Source organism: Rhinatrema bivittatum, chromosome 5 (assembly GCF_901001135.1).
Source record: "Rhinatrema bivittatum chromosome 5, aRhiBiv1.1, whole genome shotgun sequence".
Lineage (NCBI taxonomy): Eukaryota > Metazoa > Chordata > Amphibia > Gymnophiona > Rhinatrematidae > Rhinatrema > Rhinatrema bivittatum.
In genome coordinates, this window is record NC_042619.1 from 97366098 (window position 1) to 97378864 (window position 12767).

The 12767-nt window shown below is 38.1% G+C and overlaps 1 protein-coding gene across 5 annotated transcripts in view; it reads right to left on the minus strand.

Annotated features, from left to right (window-relative positions):
- Positions 1 to 6167: 6167 nt before the first annotated feature.
- The window catches only part of KATNAL1 (katanin catalytic subunit A1 like 1), a 228585-nt gene continuing 221985 nt past the window's right edge, over positions 6168 to 12767 (minus strand). For 4 of the 5 annotated variants that reach the window (XM_029602623.1, XM_029602625.1, XM_029602624.1 and 1 more), the window contains exon 11: positions 6168 to 7086. In XM_029602623.1, coding sequence (XP_029458483.1) covers positions 6888 to 7086 — 199 coding nt within the window. In that variant the 3' untranslated portion in view covers positions 6168 to 6887. Of the gene's footprint in view, positions 7087 to 8330; positions 8387 to 12767 lie in introns of all 5 variants that reach the window. The other variant, XM_029602627.1, reaches the window with a different exon arrangement.

The following is a 12767-nucleotide window of genomic DNA, read 5'->3' on the forward strand; positions in this document are numbered from 1 at the left end:
ACTCTCATTTTTACATCCAAAGTAGAAACAGACTCCATTGTCTGTGTTCTGGTATTGGTCTCAGTCAGAACTGCTAAGGAAAAAATAGCTGTTTCTAATGATACCAGGGCATTCCATATGGAATCTAAGGTAATAGTAGGTGGTTTAATCAGGAAGATTTGTGATAAAGAGCATACCTTAGAATCCCTAGTTCCTCTTTCTGTAGGGTTCCCAATCCCCGTAGCAGTAGAAAGTGTATCCAAAACACCTAGGTGGCCCGAGGAATCCTGCAAACAAGGGCTCTCTGAAGACAATGCCAAAACGGTATCCCTTCTCTGGGCTTCCGTCTGACCCCAAGCCCTTTCTGCCTCAAGAGAGGTCTGCTTGGCAAAATTAACATCAGAAACTTCATACGAAGGTAAGGGAGTCGGCGGCACGCCAGGACTCAATATTTCGTCGGCCTGTGGGTTCAGCGTTTGCTCCTCACAGACATCCACCGAGGCCCTAGTATCCGATGGCGTTTGCAGGGGGGCCACAAAGAATGGATCAATTCACTGTTGCCGTTGATCAGATATAGGAGATGAAGTTGAAACTTCTCTTAATTTAGCTTTTCTTTTAGTATGTGGCATTATAAGGAAAAGGAAAATTGCTTAAGAAGAAAATTGCAGAGAGAGCGTCTAGGTGTGTTTAGACGACGGCCATCTTGTTCTCCTGGATGGACCATTTTGATCTCTATCTGCCATCATTTGCTATGTGACCTAGAGGTTTGTCCAGACAGACGTCTTTGAACATTAACCTAAATAATAAAATATAATAGAGAAATAAAGTACATAAAAAAATCAATAATAAAATCCCTAAATACTGCTGACCCTCACTCTCACTTGGGGCAGCAAAAGACAGAAATATCACTTAAAATATATATTCTCCCCATATTAACAATTTTCAGTAGCCTGTGTATGGTAGAAGGGCAGACTTAAGTCCACTTTGAAAATTTGGGCTAAAGTTCACATAAGTCCACTTTGAAAATTTGTGGGTTGTGCTGGGTATGCATGGGAACATATGCATGGAAATTACACCTGCTCAGAATCAGATGTAACTTTCTGCGCATACTTTTACATGCAAACAGTCAAATATTTAGCAGACTTCAAAAAGGTAACAGAAGGCAGCAGTTTCAAGGGGTCATCATCTGAAGCTGAAGGAAGAAAGGCTCGAAAGGAATGTGAGAAAACACTTTTTCACAGAGAAGATTGTGAACACATGGAACAGACTTCTGGCAGAGGTAATAGGAGCTAAAACTTTCTGGCAGAGGTAATAGGAGCTAAAACTTTCGTCAAGCATGTATGGTGTAGACATTAAGAGGTCCATATTGAAAGTTAGGACTTAGCTGGATAAACCATAAGTTTTGAATTTCCTGCCCTGCCAAATAATTATAACCCTGTTTATGACTGCATGAATTTTAAAAAGGAAGTGCAGCGGTGTTCTTTAAACCTAGCCAGGTTGAGTACTAACACTAACCCTGGGATTCATCATTCTGCTATAATTATAGCGGAATGAGGAGTTGCAAAAAACACATCATCACGGTGGTGTGTTTTTGCCCACTGCGGTTGCGGCGCACACTATCACCCCTCTACCGCCAATGGGAAAGGTGGTGTTATTTCTGGCACTACTGTCGGCAATGTCTAACACATTATCACTTGCAGTGGTACCGGAATCAAAATTTTTCTAACCCCGCCCAAATCCCTCCCCTTTCCCTCATTGAAATCTTAACAGCACGATGCGGTAATTATCGCATGCGTTAGGGCGTTAATCGCATGCGATTACGCCCTAACGCACATGATAACGGCCCATCGCGTTTTAATGAATGACCCTGTAAGTTTGGTCATGGTAGAAGTAAGTCTAAAAAGTTAACTGGGTACACTTACCCAGACGTTAGACCTAACCAGCTATATTCAGTATATAGCCAGTTGAATAACACAATCCCAAACCCTACAGGCCTATAGTGACCACATTTCCCCATACTTCAAGTTACAAAAAAAAAAAAAAGAAAAATACTGCAGGTCAGTTTTGGATCTGTTCACATTTACTTTATTTTTCAGTTTCCAATCTCCTCTTAAATGTTATATTTTTATGTCTTCTTTTTATGATGTTTGCATATTTCACATTAACATTTTAGACACATATGCATATTTTTAGTTGTCATGCCAGTCCTTTTCACGATTCATTTTCAAGATTTTATATTTCATATTTTATTTATATTTTCTATATTTTTATTATTTACTCATTTTGTTAGATTTTTCTTGCTCAGATTTTTAATTTGAAAAATGTTATTTACTTCTGTTTGTGCATTTCTGCTAATCAGCTATGGCGCTGTTCATGCAGCATACTTGGAGAGTACTGTTCATGCTGTCTTATCTAGTCCCACTGCATAAAAAAATGCAATGAAGAGATGTCCTGGAAAGCAAAAAGAATAGTGCAAATGCTGCTGCAGCTACCACCCTACAGTAGGATGTGTTTGCAATGTTTCATCCAGTCCCTAATTCTGCCTATTTATTGTAACCTTCTTCATATTTTATCAGTTTCTTAGGCTGTTAAAAGAAAATTGTCTTATCTCATATTTCCTAATTGGCCAGCCACTGACATATTAGTCCAACCACCATCTTGATCTGTGCTAAGTGAGTATTTTCATACAGGCCAGACTCTTCTTTTACATTGTGTTTACCACCATTATCACTTATCCTTTGTCAGAAGAAATATGGCAGACTGTGCTGAGAGACAGTCACAGCTCAGTAGAGCTTACAGTCTATTCAAGACAGACAAATTGGATATATAAGGAATTTTAAGAAGTTTATGTGATATAAACAAATTTTTCACCCAGTTATTTCTAGGAACAAACAATGCAATTGATGGGGGATTCTTCTCTAGGAACACTCTTAATAGCTTTTGTCTGCTTTGATATGTTTTAACATTGTCTCTCACACATTAGTAAGCAATACATATATTCCTTCACAATTTTTTATATTTTTATTGTATTAATTCATACAATATATTGTTTTATTTTACATATTTATATATTTTTATAATGTTTACCATTTATAGATTTTCTGTTTGTTGTTTGTTTACATCATTCAACCATCATCTTTTGGAAATGTTGCAAAAGCAGACTTCCAGAATTCACATGATGCCAATATCAAAGCAGGAGCACATGAAGCGGCCAAAGCAGTCATGTTAGATTCTAAAAGTGAACTTTGAATTTTCAGTGATACTTCTAGATAGGGAACACACTATTTTTCTTAAGCATAAAACCTGTCTATGTATGTGTACATATGTGCATATATGTTTTGCATTTGTCTGCTGTGCACACCTTAAAATTATAATAAAATTTAGGTTTCATCCCTGATGCAGGAAATCTGCCAAAACATGGCAGTGTTGGAATTTTGCTAGTATTTGTTTTTGTGCATTATTTATATATTTATTGTTTTTTTATTTTTTTTATACTACTTATTTAATTTTTATGTTAAAATAACCTTTAAGTGATAGTTTAGCAATCATGTATTTCCATTTAAACTATTTGATTTGGTTTTTACCTTACCTTTCTATATCACATTTTTAAAGCAAAAAAAATAAAAAACAGGTTAAGTATGAATATCCAAAATAGATGTATAGTTGTCGTCCCCAATTTAATCCCTCCTGGAAATGCCTAAAAAGAAACACAGGTAAAAGTATGTGTACTGACATATGCATGTACCTTTACCTGCATAGAAGATTGGCAATTACCAACAGAACCGAAATGTCTCATTATTGCTCTCTCTTCCTGTACATGTACTTTACAGCTAGGCAGCCTATTAAAAATTGCCCCATCAGTAAAACTATTGGGGCAGATTTTCAAAGGGTTACGCGCGTAACACCCGAAAAGCTGCCCCTGCGTGTGCTGAGCCTATCTTGCATAGGCTCGGTGGTGCACACAAGCCTTGGGACGTGCGTATGTCCCGGGGCTTCGAAAAAGGGGCAGGAAGGGGCAGGTCCGGGGGTGTGGTGGTGGTCCGGGGGCAGTCCAGAGTCCTCCGACACAGCGGCCTGTGTCGGGGGATGGCACGCGCTAGGGATGTGAATCGTTTAACGATTTAAATTATCGCCTGATATTTTTAATATCGTCATTAATCGTTAAAGAGTGCGATACAATAGAAATTCCCCCGATTTATCGTAAAAAAATCGTTAATTGGGTTAGTGCGCACTAACAGAAAATGAAACATTTTCATACTTTTCAGGTCAGTTAGGAAGGAATATGTATTCCTATTGGCTGCCCTCTTATCTATTGATGTTACCAAGGTTCCCACTGAGGTGATGGTTTAATATATGGGGGATGGGAAATGGAAACAGTTGGTAGCTTGACAAAGGGAAGGGAAGGGGGAGGTGAAGGGCCAAGCAGGACTCCCTGGTCTCTGAAGGACAGCTCTCTTCAGAAAATCAGACCTGAAAGCAGGGGCTGTCTCCCCCTTCACATCCCTGCTCCCCCTCACCCACACTGCTGGTATATGGGAGAGAGGAGGGGGCGGGGAGGTGAAGGGCCAGGCAGTCTCTGAAGGACAGCTGTCTGTTCAGAAGTTCAGATGGGCCATGCAGATAAAATTGGTGAGAAAACTGTGCTCAAGTTTGCAGTTCCTGTGTTAAACTTCTTTTTTTTTTTCACTAAAGTAGCATAAAATATAATGAAGTACTCTGTGTATTAAACTAAAGAAACTTTACATAAAATGAAATTAAGTACTTCTCTTCATTTAATATGCTACTTAAGTGAAACAAAACATTTAATAAAGAAACTTGCAACCTGAGCTTCAAAACATTAACATACTATAGAAAAACTAAACACAAAACTTTATTATTAATTTATTATATTTACAGTGGTTAAATTTAAAGAGCAGGCTGAGGCTAGACTGGCTACTGGCGGCACTGTCACTGCTGCAGCCTGCTGGCACTTTTTTTCTCTTTCTGGCTAGTGAGTGCTATATCTGGTAGCAAAATGGCCACGGGGGACAGCACCAAGCATGCGCGGCTTAGTGTGCACCTCTAGCTAACGAACATTTCCTCAAATGTTACTTTTAAACCATTAAGTAACAATTTTTTGATAGTGCGCACTTCCGTTAGTGCGCACTATTCAGAAAAACGATTTTTTTGCAAAAAAATCATGCCGATCAGATTTTTTTCTCCCCCCCAGCCGATCCAGATCGTTAAAACGATCAGGCACACGATTCACATCCCTAGCGCACGCAATAAAGGTGGGGGGGATCTAGTTAAGGCTGGGGGGTGTGTTAGATAGGGGAAGGTGGGGGGGGGGGAGCGGTAGAAAAGTTCCCTCGAGGCCACTCCGATTTTGGAGCGGCCTCAGAGGGAACAGAGGCAGCCTCGTGGCTCAGCGTACGCAAGTTGCACAATTGTGCACTCCTTGCGCGTGCCGACCCTGGATTTTATAGCATGCGCGCAGCAGCGCGCGCATGTTATAAAATCGGGCGTAGATTTGTTTGCGCCAGGTTGCGTGAACAAATCTGCGCCGGTGCGCAGGTTTTAAAATCTGCCCCATATTATACAGCTTCAGAACTACACATCAGTTCTTTTTTTTTTTTCATTTAAAGTTTTATTATTGTGAATGTCAATGATACATAAGCATAAGGCGCCCGCAGGTACAAAATACACAAACTTGTAACCAGTAGTATAGCCAACCCTTAGTAACTGACAGGACTTGACATGATATGCCCCCCCTCCCCCCACCCCCCTCTGGATATACTATTCTACAATCATAAGTATAAATGATAAGGATAAATGACCTGATATTCCACAATCCCGCTAACTGATAATCATTGTAATATCTAAGGTTCCCAGATCAGGGAGTACAGTTGCACATCACCCAATGCTCATAGGACATCCATAACTTCTGAAAACGTTCCAGTCGATCCTGTCGAAGAGCTGTTAACTTGCTCAAATAATAAACACTCGACATTCTCTTCCAGACTGCCGAGCTCTGTGGGCTGTTCACTTGCTTCCATGAGGCCGCTATAGTCATTTGCGTGGCTAAAGCCACCTACACATCAGTTCTGACCATTGCTGGCTGCCCAAACTCCACAAAATAACTTTCTTATACAATAAGACTTTTCTGACAGCAGAATTTATTATAAAGTACAGAACAGGTTTACAAAGAATTGTTTCAACTATTTATTTAATTACATTTTTTAAGTAGCTCATTTCATCACAGTTGATTATTGGTTTAAAAAAATGATGAATTCTTATATTTTAAGAAAATTTCACTTCCTTTTACTAGCCAAACAAACAATATTTTAACTTAATTCTGTGATTTTTGATCATTACAAGACTGGCTTAGTCTGTCATCTCTTTATGTCAGAACCTCTTGCTTTGCCCTGAGATTCTCACATCAAAAGGAATAATGTGAGACCACCCTTATAAGGCCCCAATAAGAAAAATATTGTTAACATAGTTCAAATGTAAAACTGTTTAAAATGGAGAGAATGTTCTAAGCATGAGACATTCCTACACAGGATGAGAGAGAGACTGAAATGTTTCAACAATTACTTGATTTCCTAACTATGATTTGATACATCTTAAAGGGAAATCTAATGCATTAGATTTTTGTTACTGTATACATTTTTAATACCCAAATATATCTGAAGTTTGATTGTAACCATTTTAATACCCAAAGAATACAAAGAAAACAAAGGAGTGTTCAACCTTTGAAATAGTTGCCTTGGACTTTCTTGCTACAAGAACACAGAAATACAAATGTGCTTATAAGCAAAATATTCTTCCAAAAGGGATATTTTGTGACTAGAATCCATTGGAATTTTTTCTGCTTCATAAATAAATATAATGGTAGAAACTATAGGAAATAAAACGATGCATGAAAATTAGGCAGATCCAAACTCAGCCATCCATTTTTCATACTTCTCTATGTCAGCAGCAGATACAGATTTAGAGATTTTCTTTAAAGCCAGCTCAAAGTCTATCAGAGTAACAGGCATCTGTAATTCTTCCTTAGATAAAGCGCGGATCTCTTCTGGACTTAAACCCTGGATCCGACGTCGCATTGCCATCATGGAGGCATCTCTAGAAACATACATAAATGCATGAGTACTAACCTTAAGCATGCCATTCCATATAAATTGCATACTTCAAAGAAACATTTCATTCATTTTCATCAAATCTACCACCTCTCTTGTTCTACCTAGGTATGAAAGTGATGTGAATCATTTCTAGGTTTTCCTCAAAACACTATTCATTTTTCTCACCTCACTAGCCTCCTCTTACCTTGTTTCAACTTTAAACTTTCTCTTATCTATTGTCCTCCCTAAGTCATGGTATTCTAATGAGCTTTAGACTCTCAGTCAGGATGGGCACCACCGTGAAGGTATCAACAGCTTTCTTATGTCACTAGAAAATAAGATAAGGGCATTCATAGTTCTTATAATTTCTAGAACTCTCATTTCAAAACATGTTAGGAATCCTTGTACCAAGCTATAGATGCCCTTCTTCACTCTTGCTACTTCCCAATCTTGACTTGATTTTCATAAAAACATGACGGTAGAAAAAGGACCATATGGCCTGTTTAGTCTGCCCACTCACACAATTATTGCCATTTATGTGGTAAATGGTCTTTTGCTCTTTGGTAATACAACACAGAGAGAACTATAGTTCCCTAATTCCTAATATATATATATATATATGGAACATCACAATGATTATATGTTAAAGTATACACAATACTAACAATATCTCCAAAATACATTAATTATAACACCATGTTAAATCACATTATTAAATATTTCTCAATTTTATTTATTCACATATAACAAACAAGTACACAAATTACAAAAATTGGTACAGATATATCTTCACATCAACTTATGTAAACATTTATATCATGGACATGCCAGTAATGCTCAAAGGCATTTTCTTAAAACATATCCCAACATACATTCAACACACATTCCCCCACCCAACATAAAATATCTGTAGTGCACCGTTTTACAATCTCAGGAGATTCAATCTATTAAATTATCTTTTATCCCTCCCTCCCTTTTTTTTTTTTTTTAATTTGTTTAATATTCCCAAATCCTCTTCAATGGACTTTTTCCAATGCTCCCTCACTGGAACCCTTTTTCCAATGTTCCCTACAAGGTTACTTGTTTCGCGTAAGCTTCTTCAGGGGACAACTTGCGCCAAGATCATTTATGAATTGACATCTCCAGACTCACAGAATACCTCAATACACAAAAATAATATTAAAAACATTAAAATACCCCAAAAGTGATTTAATATCTATCTCCCCATCTCACTAAATATTAACTCACTTTCTCCAATGATCTCAATATCTGTTCATGTCCATCACCGCTAACAATTAGTCACCCTACAACAAAAAACATATGCTATAAAGATATTATTCTAATATTCAAGACTACTCAATTCAACAATATCCTTCATCTAGCTCATAATTTTTTTTTAAATATCCAACCTTAAAATTCCTCATACAATCTTTCACATTATCTTCAAACGATAAAGAAACTCCACCCAATTCCGACAGCCATATCTGATTCACATGTACCTGTTCAAGAAAAAGGTACATACATATACCATAACAAATCTTACTCAATAACCTATTCCTCCTATCTCTAGCTGACATTAGGCACTAATATTAAATCTTACCATCAAAGGCACATCATCGCTTACACAAAATATCTTCAAACCGGACGATTGAACCCATATCACACAATTAACGGCGACAGCCAGACCAAGGTGTCTTCATCTCTTTTAAGATGGTGTCCCTATCACTCAACTCACAACCCACCTCATCACGTAATTGACGCAACCAATCAACCAAATTTATCTGTAGCACATGTCATCACATCACCCAAATAACCCATATCAAACTCGAACAACTTTATGTAAACCCTCAACCATACACTCACACACAATACCAACCGGCACCCAAATTAAACATCAATATCCAGTCATACACCACCGCGATCCAGTATCTCACATACTCTCAACATAAATCATCCATCCCCAAAACATCCTCTCATCACTGCACCATACGCTCAAACATCCACCACATCTATTGACCCCCATACAACCACAACAAGTGTGCTCCAAATCTTATATCCAAATATCTCCCCTTATGTATCACCACAATTATGTTCCAAGACTTATATCCACATATATATCACGAAATCTCCATCTCTCACCATCCCATACCAAAATGTCACATTATCAACCATATGTATCCAGTCATACACCACCACAATCCCATCTATCACATCCATAAATTACTCATCCCAAAACATGCTCTCAACACTACACCAAACGCTCAGACATCCCACCATATCTAGCAACCCCCATACACTCACAACAATTAGACTCCAAACCTATATCCACATATATCACCCATATATATATCTATATCTATCTATATCTATATCTATATATATATATCTATCACAACAAATATACTCCGTTATATCCACATATATCCCCCACCATATATTTCTCCATGCCTACCACATCTCGACACGCCACTTCATATACCCTATCTATAAAACGCCTCCCAATCCACACCATTATTTAAACCGTACGGTTGTACAGAGCACCACAGCGGCACACAATACCATAAATGACTCTTAGATGTACATAAATACTCACCCTTAATTATATATGGGTCCTTATTCCTGTCATACTGATAACTCTGCAACTCCACTCTATTTTGACAAACTGAACACTCCTGACATTTATCATCCTCACTCAATTTGCAATTGTCTATCATCCCTATTTGTTACCATAACTCTTAAATTCTGACCCTTAGAATATGCAAAAACAGGGGGGTCTTCACATCCTGAAATGGTATTCAATAGTGCCCAATGTCTCATAATTTTTCTAATCGAAGAGCATCTCACAGAGTACGGCAGACAACAAACTATTCTATCTAATGACTCTTTTTGAGATTTCACAAGCAAATTCTCCCTCTGAGCATATAATCCCCGTTTATACGCAGGTCTTACACATTTTCTGGGGTATCCTCGTACCATAAACTTCTGACATAAAAATTCAGCCTTCTTCTTGTATTCAGTCACTGAAGAACAAATTCTCCTGTATCTCAAAAATTGGCTCACCGGAACATTCTCTCTAAGCCGCTTAGGATGAAAGCTTTCAAAGTATAAAATAGAATTCCTGTCAGTCTCTTTCACAAATACAGTTGTCTCAATTTTCTTATTAATACAATATACCCTAATATCAAGAAAATCAATCTCTTCCTTATTACTTTGAATGGTAAAATGAAGATTCTGATCAGCCGAATTCAACCACAACTCAAATTCCTGTAGAGTTACATCTTCTCCCTCCCAGATCCAAAAAAGATCATGCATAAATCTTTTAAAACATTTAATGTGGGAGAAGGACTGGAATAAATATACATTTCTTCAAACTGTGACATATACAAGCAAGCTATAGACGGAGCGACTGGTGATCCCATAGGGATACCCTTCACTTGTCTATAAAAAATGCCTTGAAACGTGAAATAAAACTCACCTATTATCTCTGCCAGTTTCAAGATGTAACTCATCCTCACAGTTGAAATTTCATTCTTCCTAGCTTTCTCAGCTAACACTTGATTCACAACCTCCACAGCCTCACTGAGGTATATTGGTGTACAATGCTGTAACATCCGCGGTCACAAACCGATGATGCTCTCCCATAGAGCCCACTTCACTCAGACAACCCCAAAACTCTGTAGAATCTCTTATATAAGACCTTATCTCAACCACCTTATCTTGCAGAAAACTATCTACAAACTTCGCAATAGACTCAAAAATCAAGCCTATGCCCGACACAATAGGCCTCCCAGGGGGTTCGGCCAGGGACTTATGAATCTTCGGAAGAAAATATATGTACGGTGCTACCAGACTGTCTGGTAACTATTACATATTTTTTTTTTTCGTAATCGCTTTATGCCGTACCGCTTCCTCTAATTTTTTTTCATCTGGGGTTTTAATGCTTCCACTGGGTTGTCAGGCTCTTTGGCCACGAGTTCTTTCTTGTTCTTTATCCTCCCTTGATCTAAATGCTGCTTTTACCACCAATAGCCACAATCTTCACTTACATCACCTTAAGAAATCAGGGAAGCTAACCAATGTGGCAGTGCAGTAATAATGGGAGATTTCAATTTGCCCCAATTTTGACTGGGTAAATGTAACATCAAGACATGCTAGAGACAAAGTTCTTGGAAGTAATAAATGACTGCTTCATGGAGCAATTGGTTCAGGAACCAACGAGAGAGGGAGTTTTTAGATTTAATTCTTAGTGGAACGCAGGATTTGGTGAGAGAGGTAACGGTGGTGGGGCCACTTGGCAATAGTGATCATAACATGATCAAATTTAAACTAATAACTGGAAGGGAGACAATAGGTAAATCTACAGCTCTAACACTAAATTTTCAAAAGGGAAACTTTGAGGAAAATAGGAAAAAACTGAAAGATGCAGCTGCAAAGGTTAAAAGTTTTGAACAGGTATGGACATTGTTTAAAAATATAATCCTATACGCACAGTCCAGATGTATTCCACGCATTAAGAAAGGTGGAAGGAAGGCAAAACAATTACCAGCATGGTTAAAAGGTAAGTTGAAAGAGGCTATTTTAGCCAAAAAAAATATCCTTCAAAATTTGGAAGGATGATCCATCTGAAGAAAATGGGAAAAAGCATAAGCATTGTCAAGTTAAGTGTAAAAAACAATAAGACAGACGAAGAGAGAATTTGAAATGAAGTTGGCCGCAGAGGCAAAAACTCATAATAAAAACTTTTAAAAATATATCCGAAGCAAGAAACCTGTGAAGGAGTCGGTTGGACCTTTAGATGACCAAGGGGTTTAAAGGGGCTCTTGGAGAAGATAAGACCATTGCTTCTGTGTTTACTAATGAGGATGTGGAAAGATACCAGTTCCGGAGATGGTTTTCAAGGGTGATGAGTCAGATGAACTGAACCAAATCACTGTGAACCTGGAAGATGTAGTAGGCTAGATTGAAATTTCAGATCTACTAGTTAAAATTTGTAACCTATCATTAAAATCATCCATTGTACCTGAAGACTGGAGGGTGTCCAATGTAACACCATTATTTAAAAAGGGCTCCAGGGGCAATCTGGAAATTATAGACCAGTGAGCCTGACTTCAGTGCTGGGAAAAATAGTGGAAAAAGATCAAAATCAAGAGCATGTAGAAAGACATGGTTTAATGGAACAGAGTCAACATGGATTTACTCAAGGGAAGTCTTGCCTCACAAATCTGCTTCATTTTTTTGAAAGGGTTAATAATCATGTGGATAAAGGTGAACTGGCAGATCTAGAGCAGAGGTCTCCAAACTCAGTCTTTGAGGGCCACAACCCAGTCAGGTTTTCAGGATTTCCACAATGAATATGCATGAGATCTATTTTCACACATTGAAGTCAGTGCAAGAAATTGATCTCATGCATATTCATTGTGGAAATCCTGAAAACGTGACTATGTTGCGGCCCTCGAGGACTGAGTTTGGGGACCCCTGATCTAGAGTATTTGGATTTTCAAAAGGCGTTTGACAAAGTCCCTCATGAGAGGCTTCTAAGAAAACTAAAAAGTCATGGGATAGGAGGTGATGTCCTTTCGTGGATTACAAACTGGTTAAAAGACAAGAACAGAGTAGGATTAAATGGTCAATTTTCTCAGTGGAAAAGGGTAAACAGTGGAGAGTCTCAGGGATCTGAATTGGACC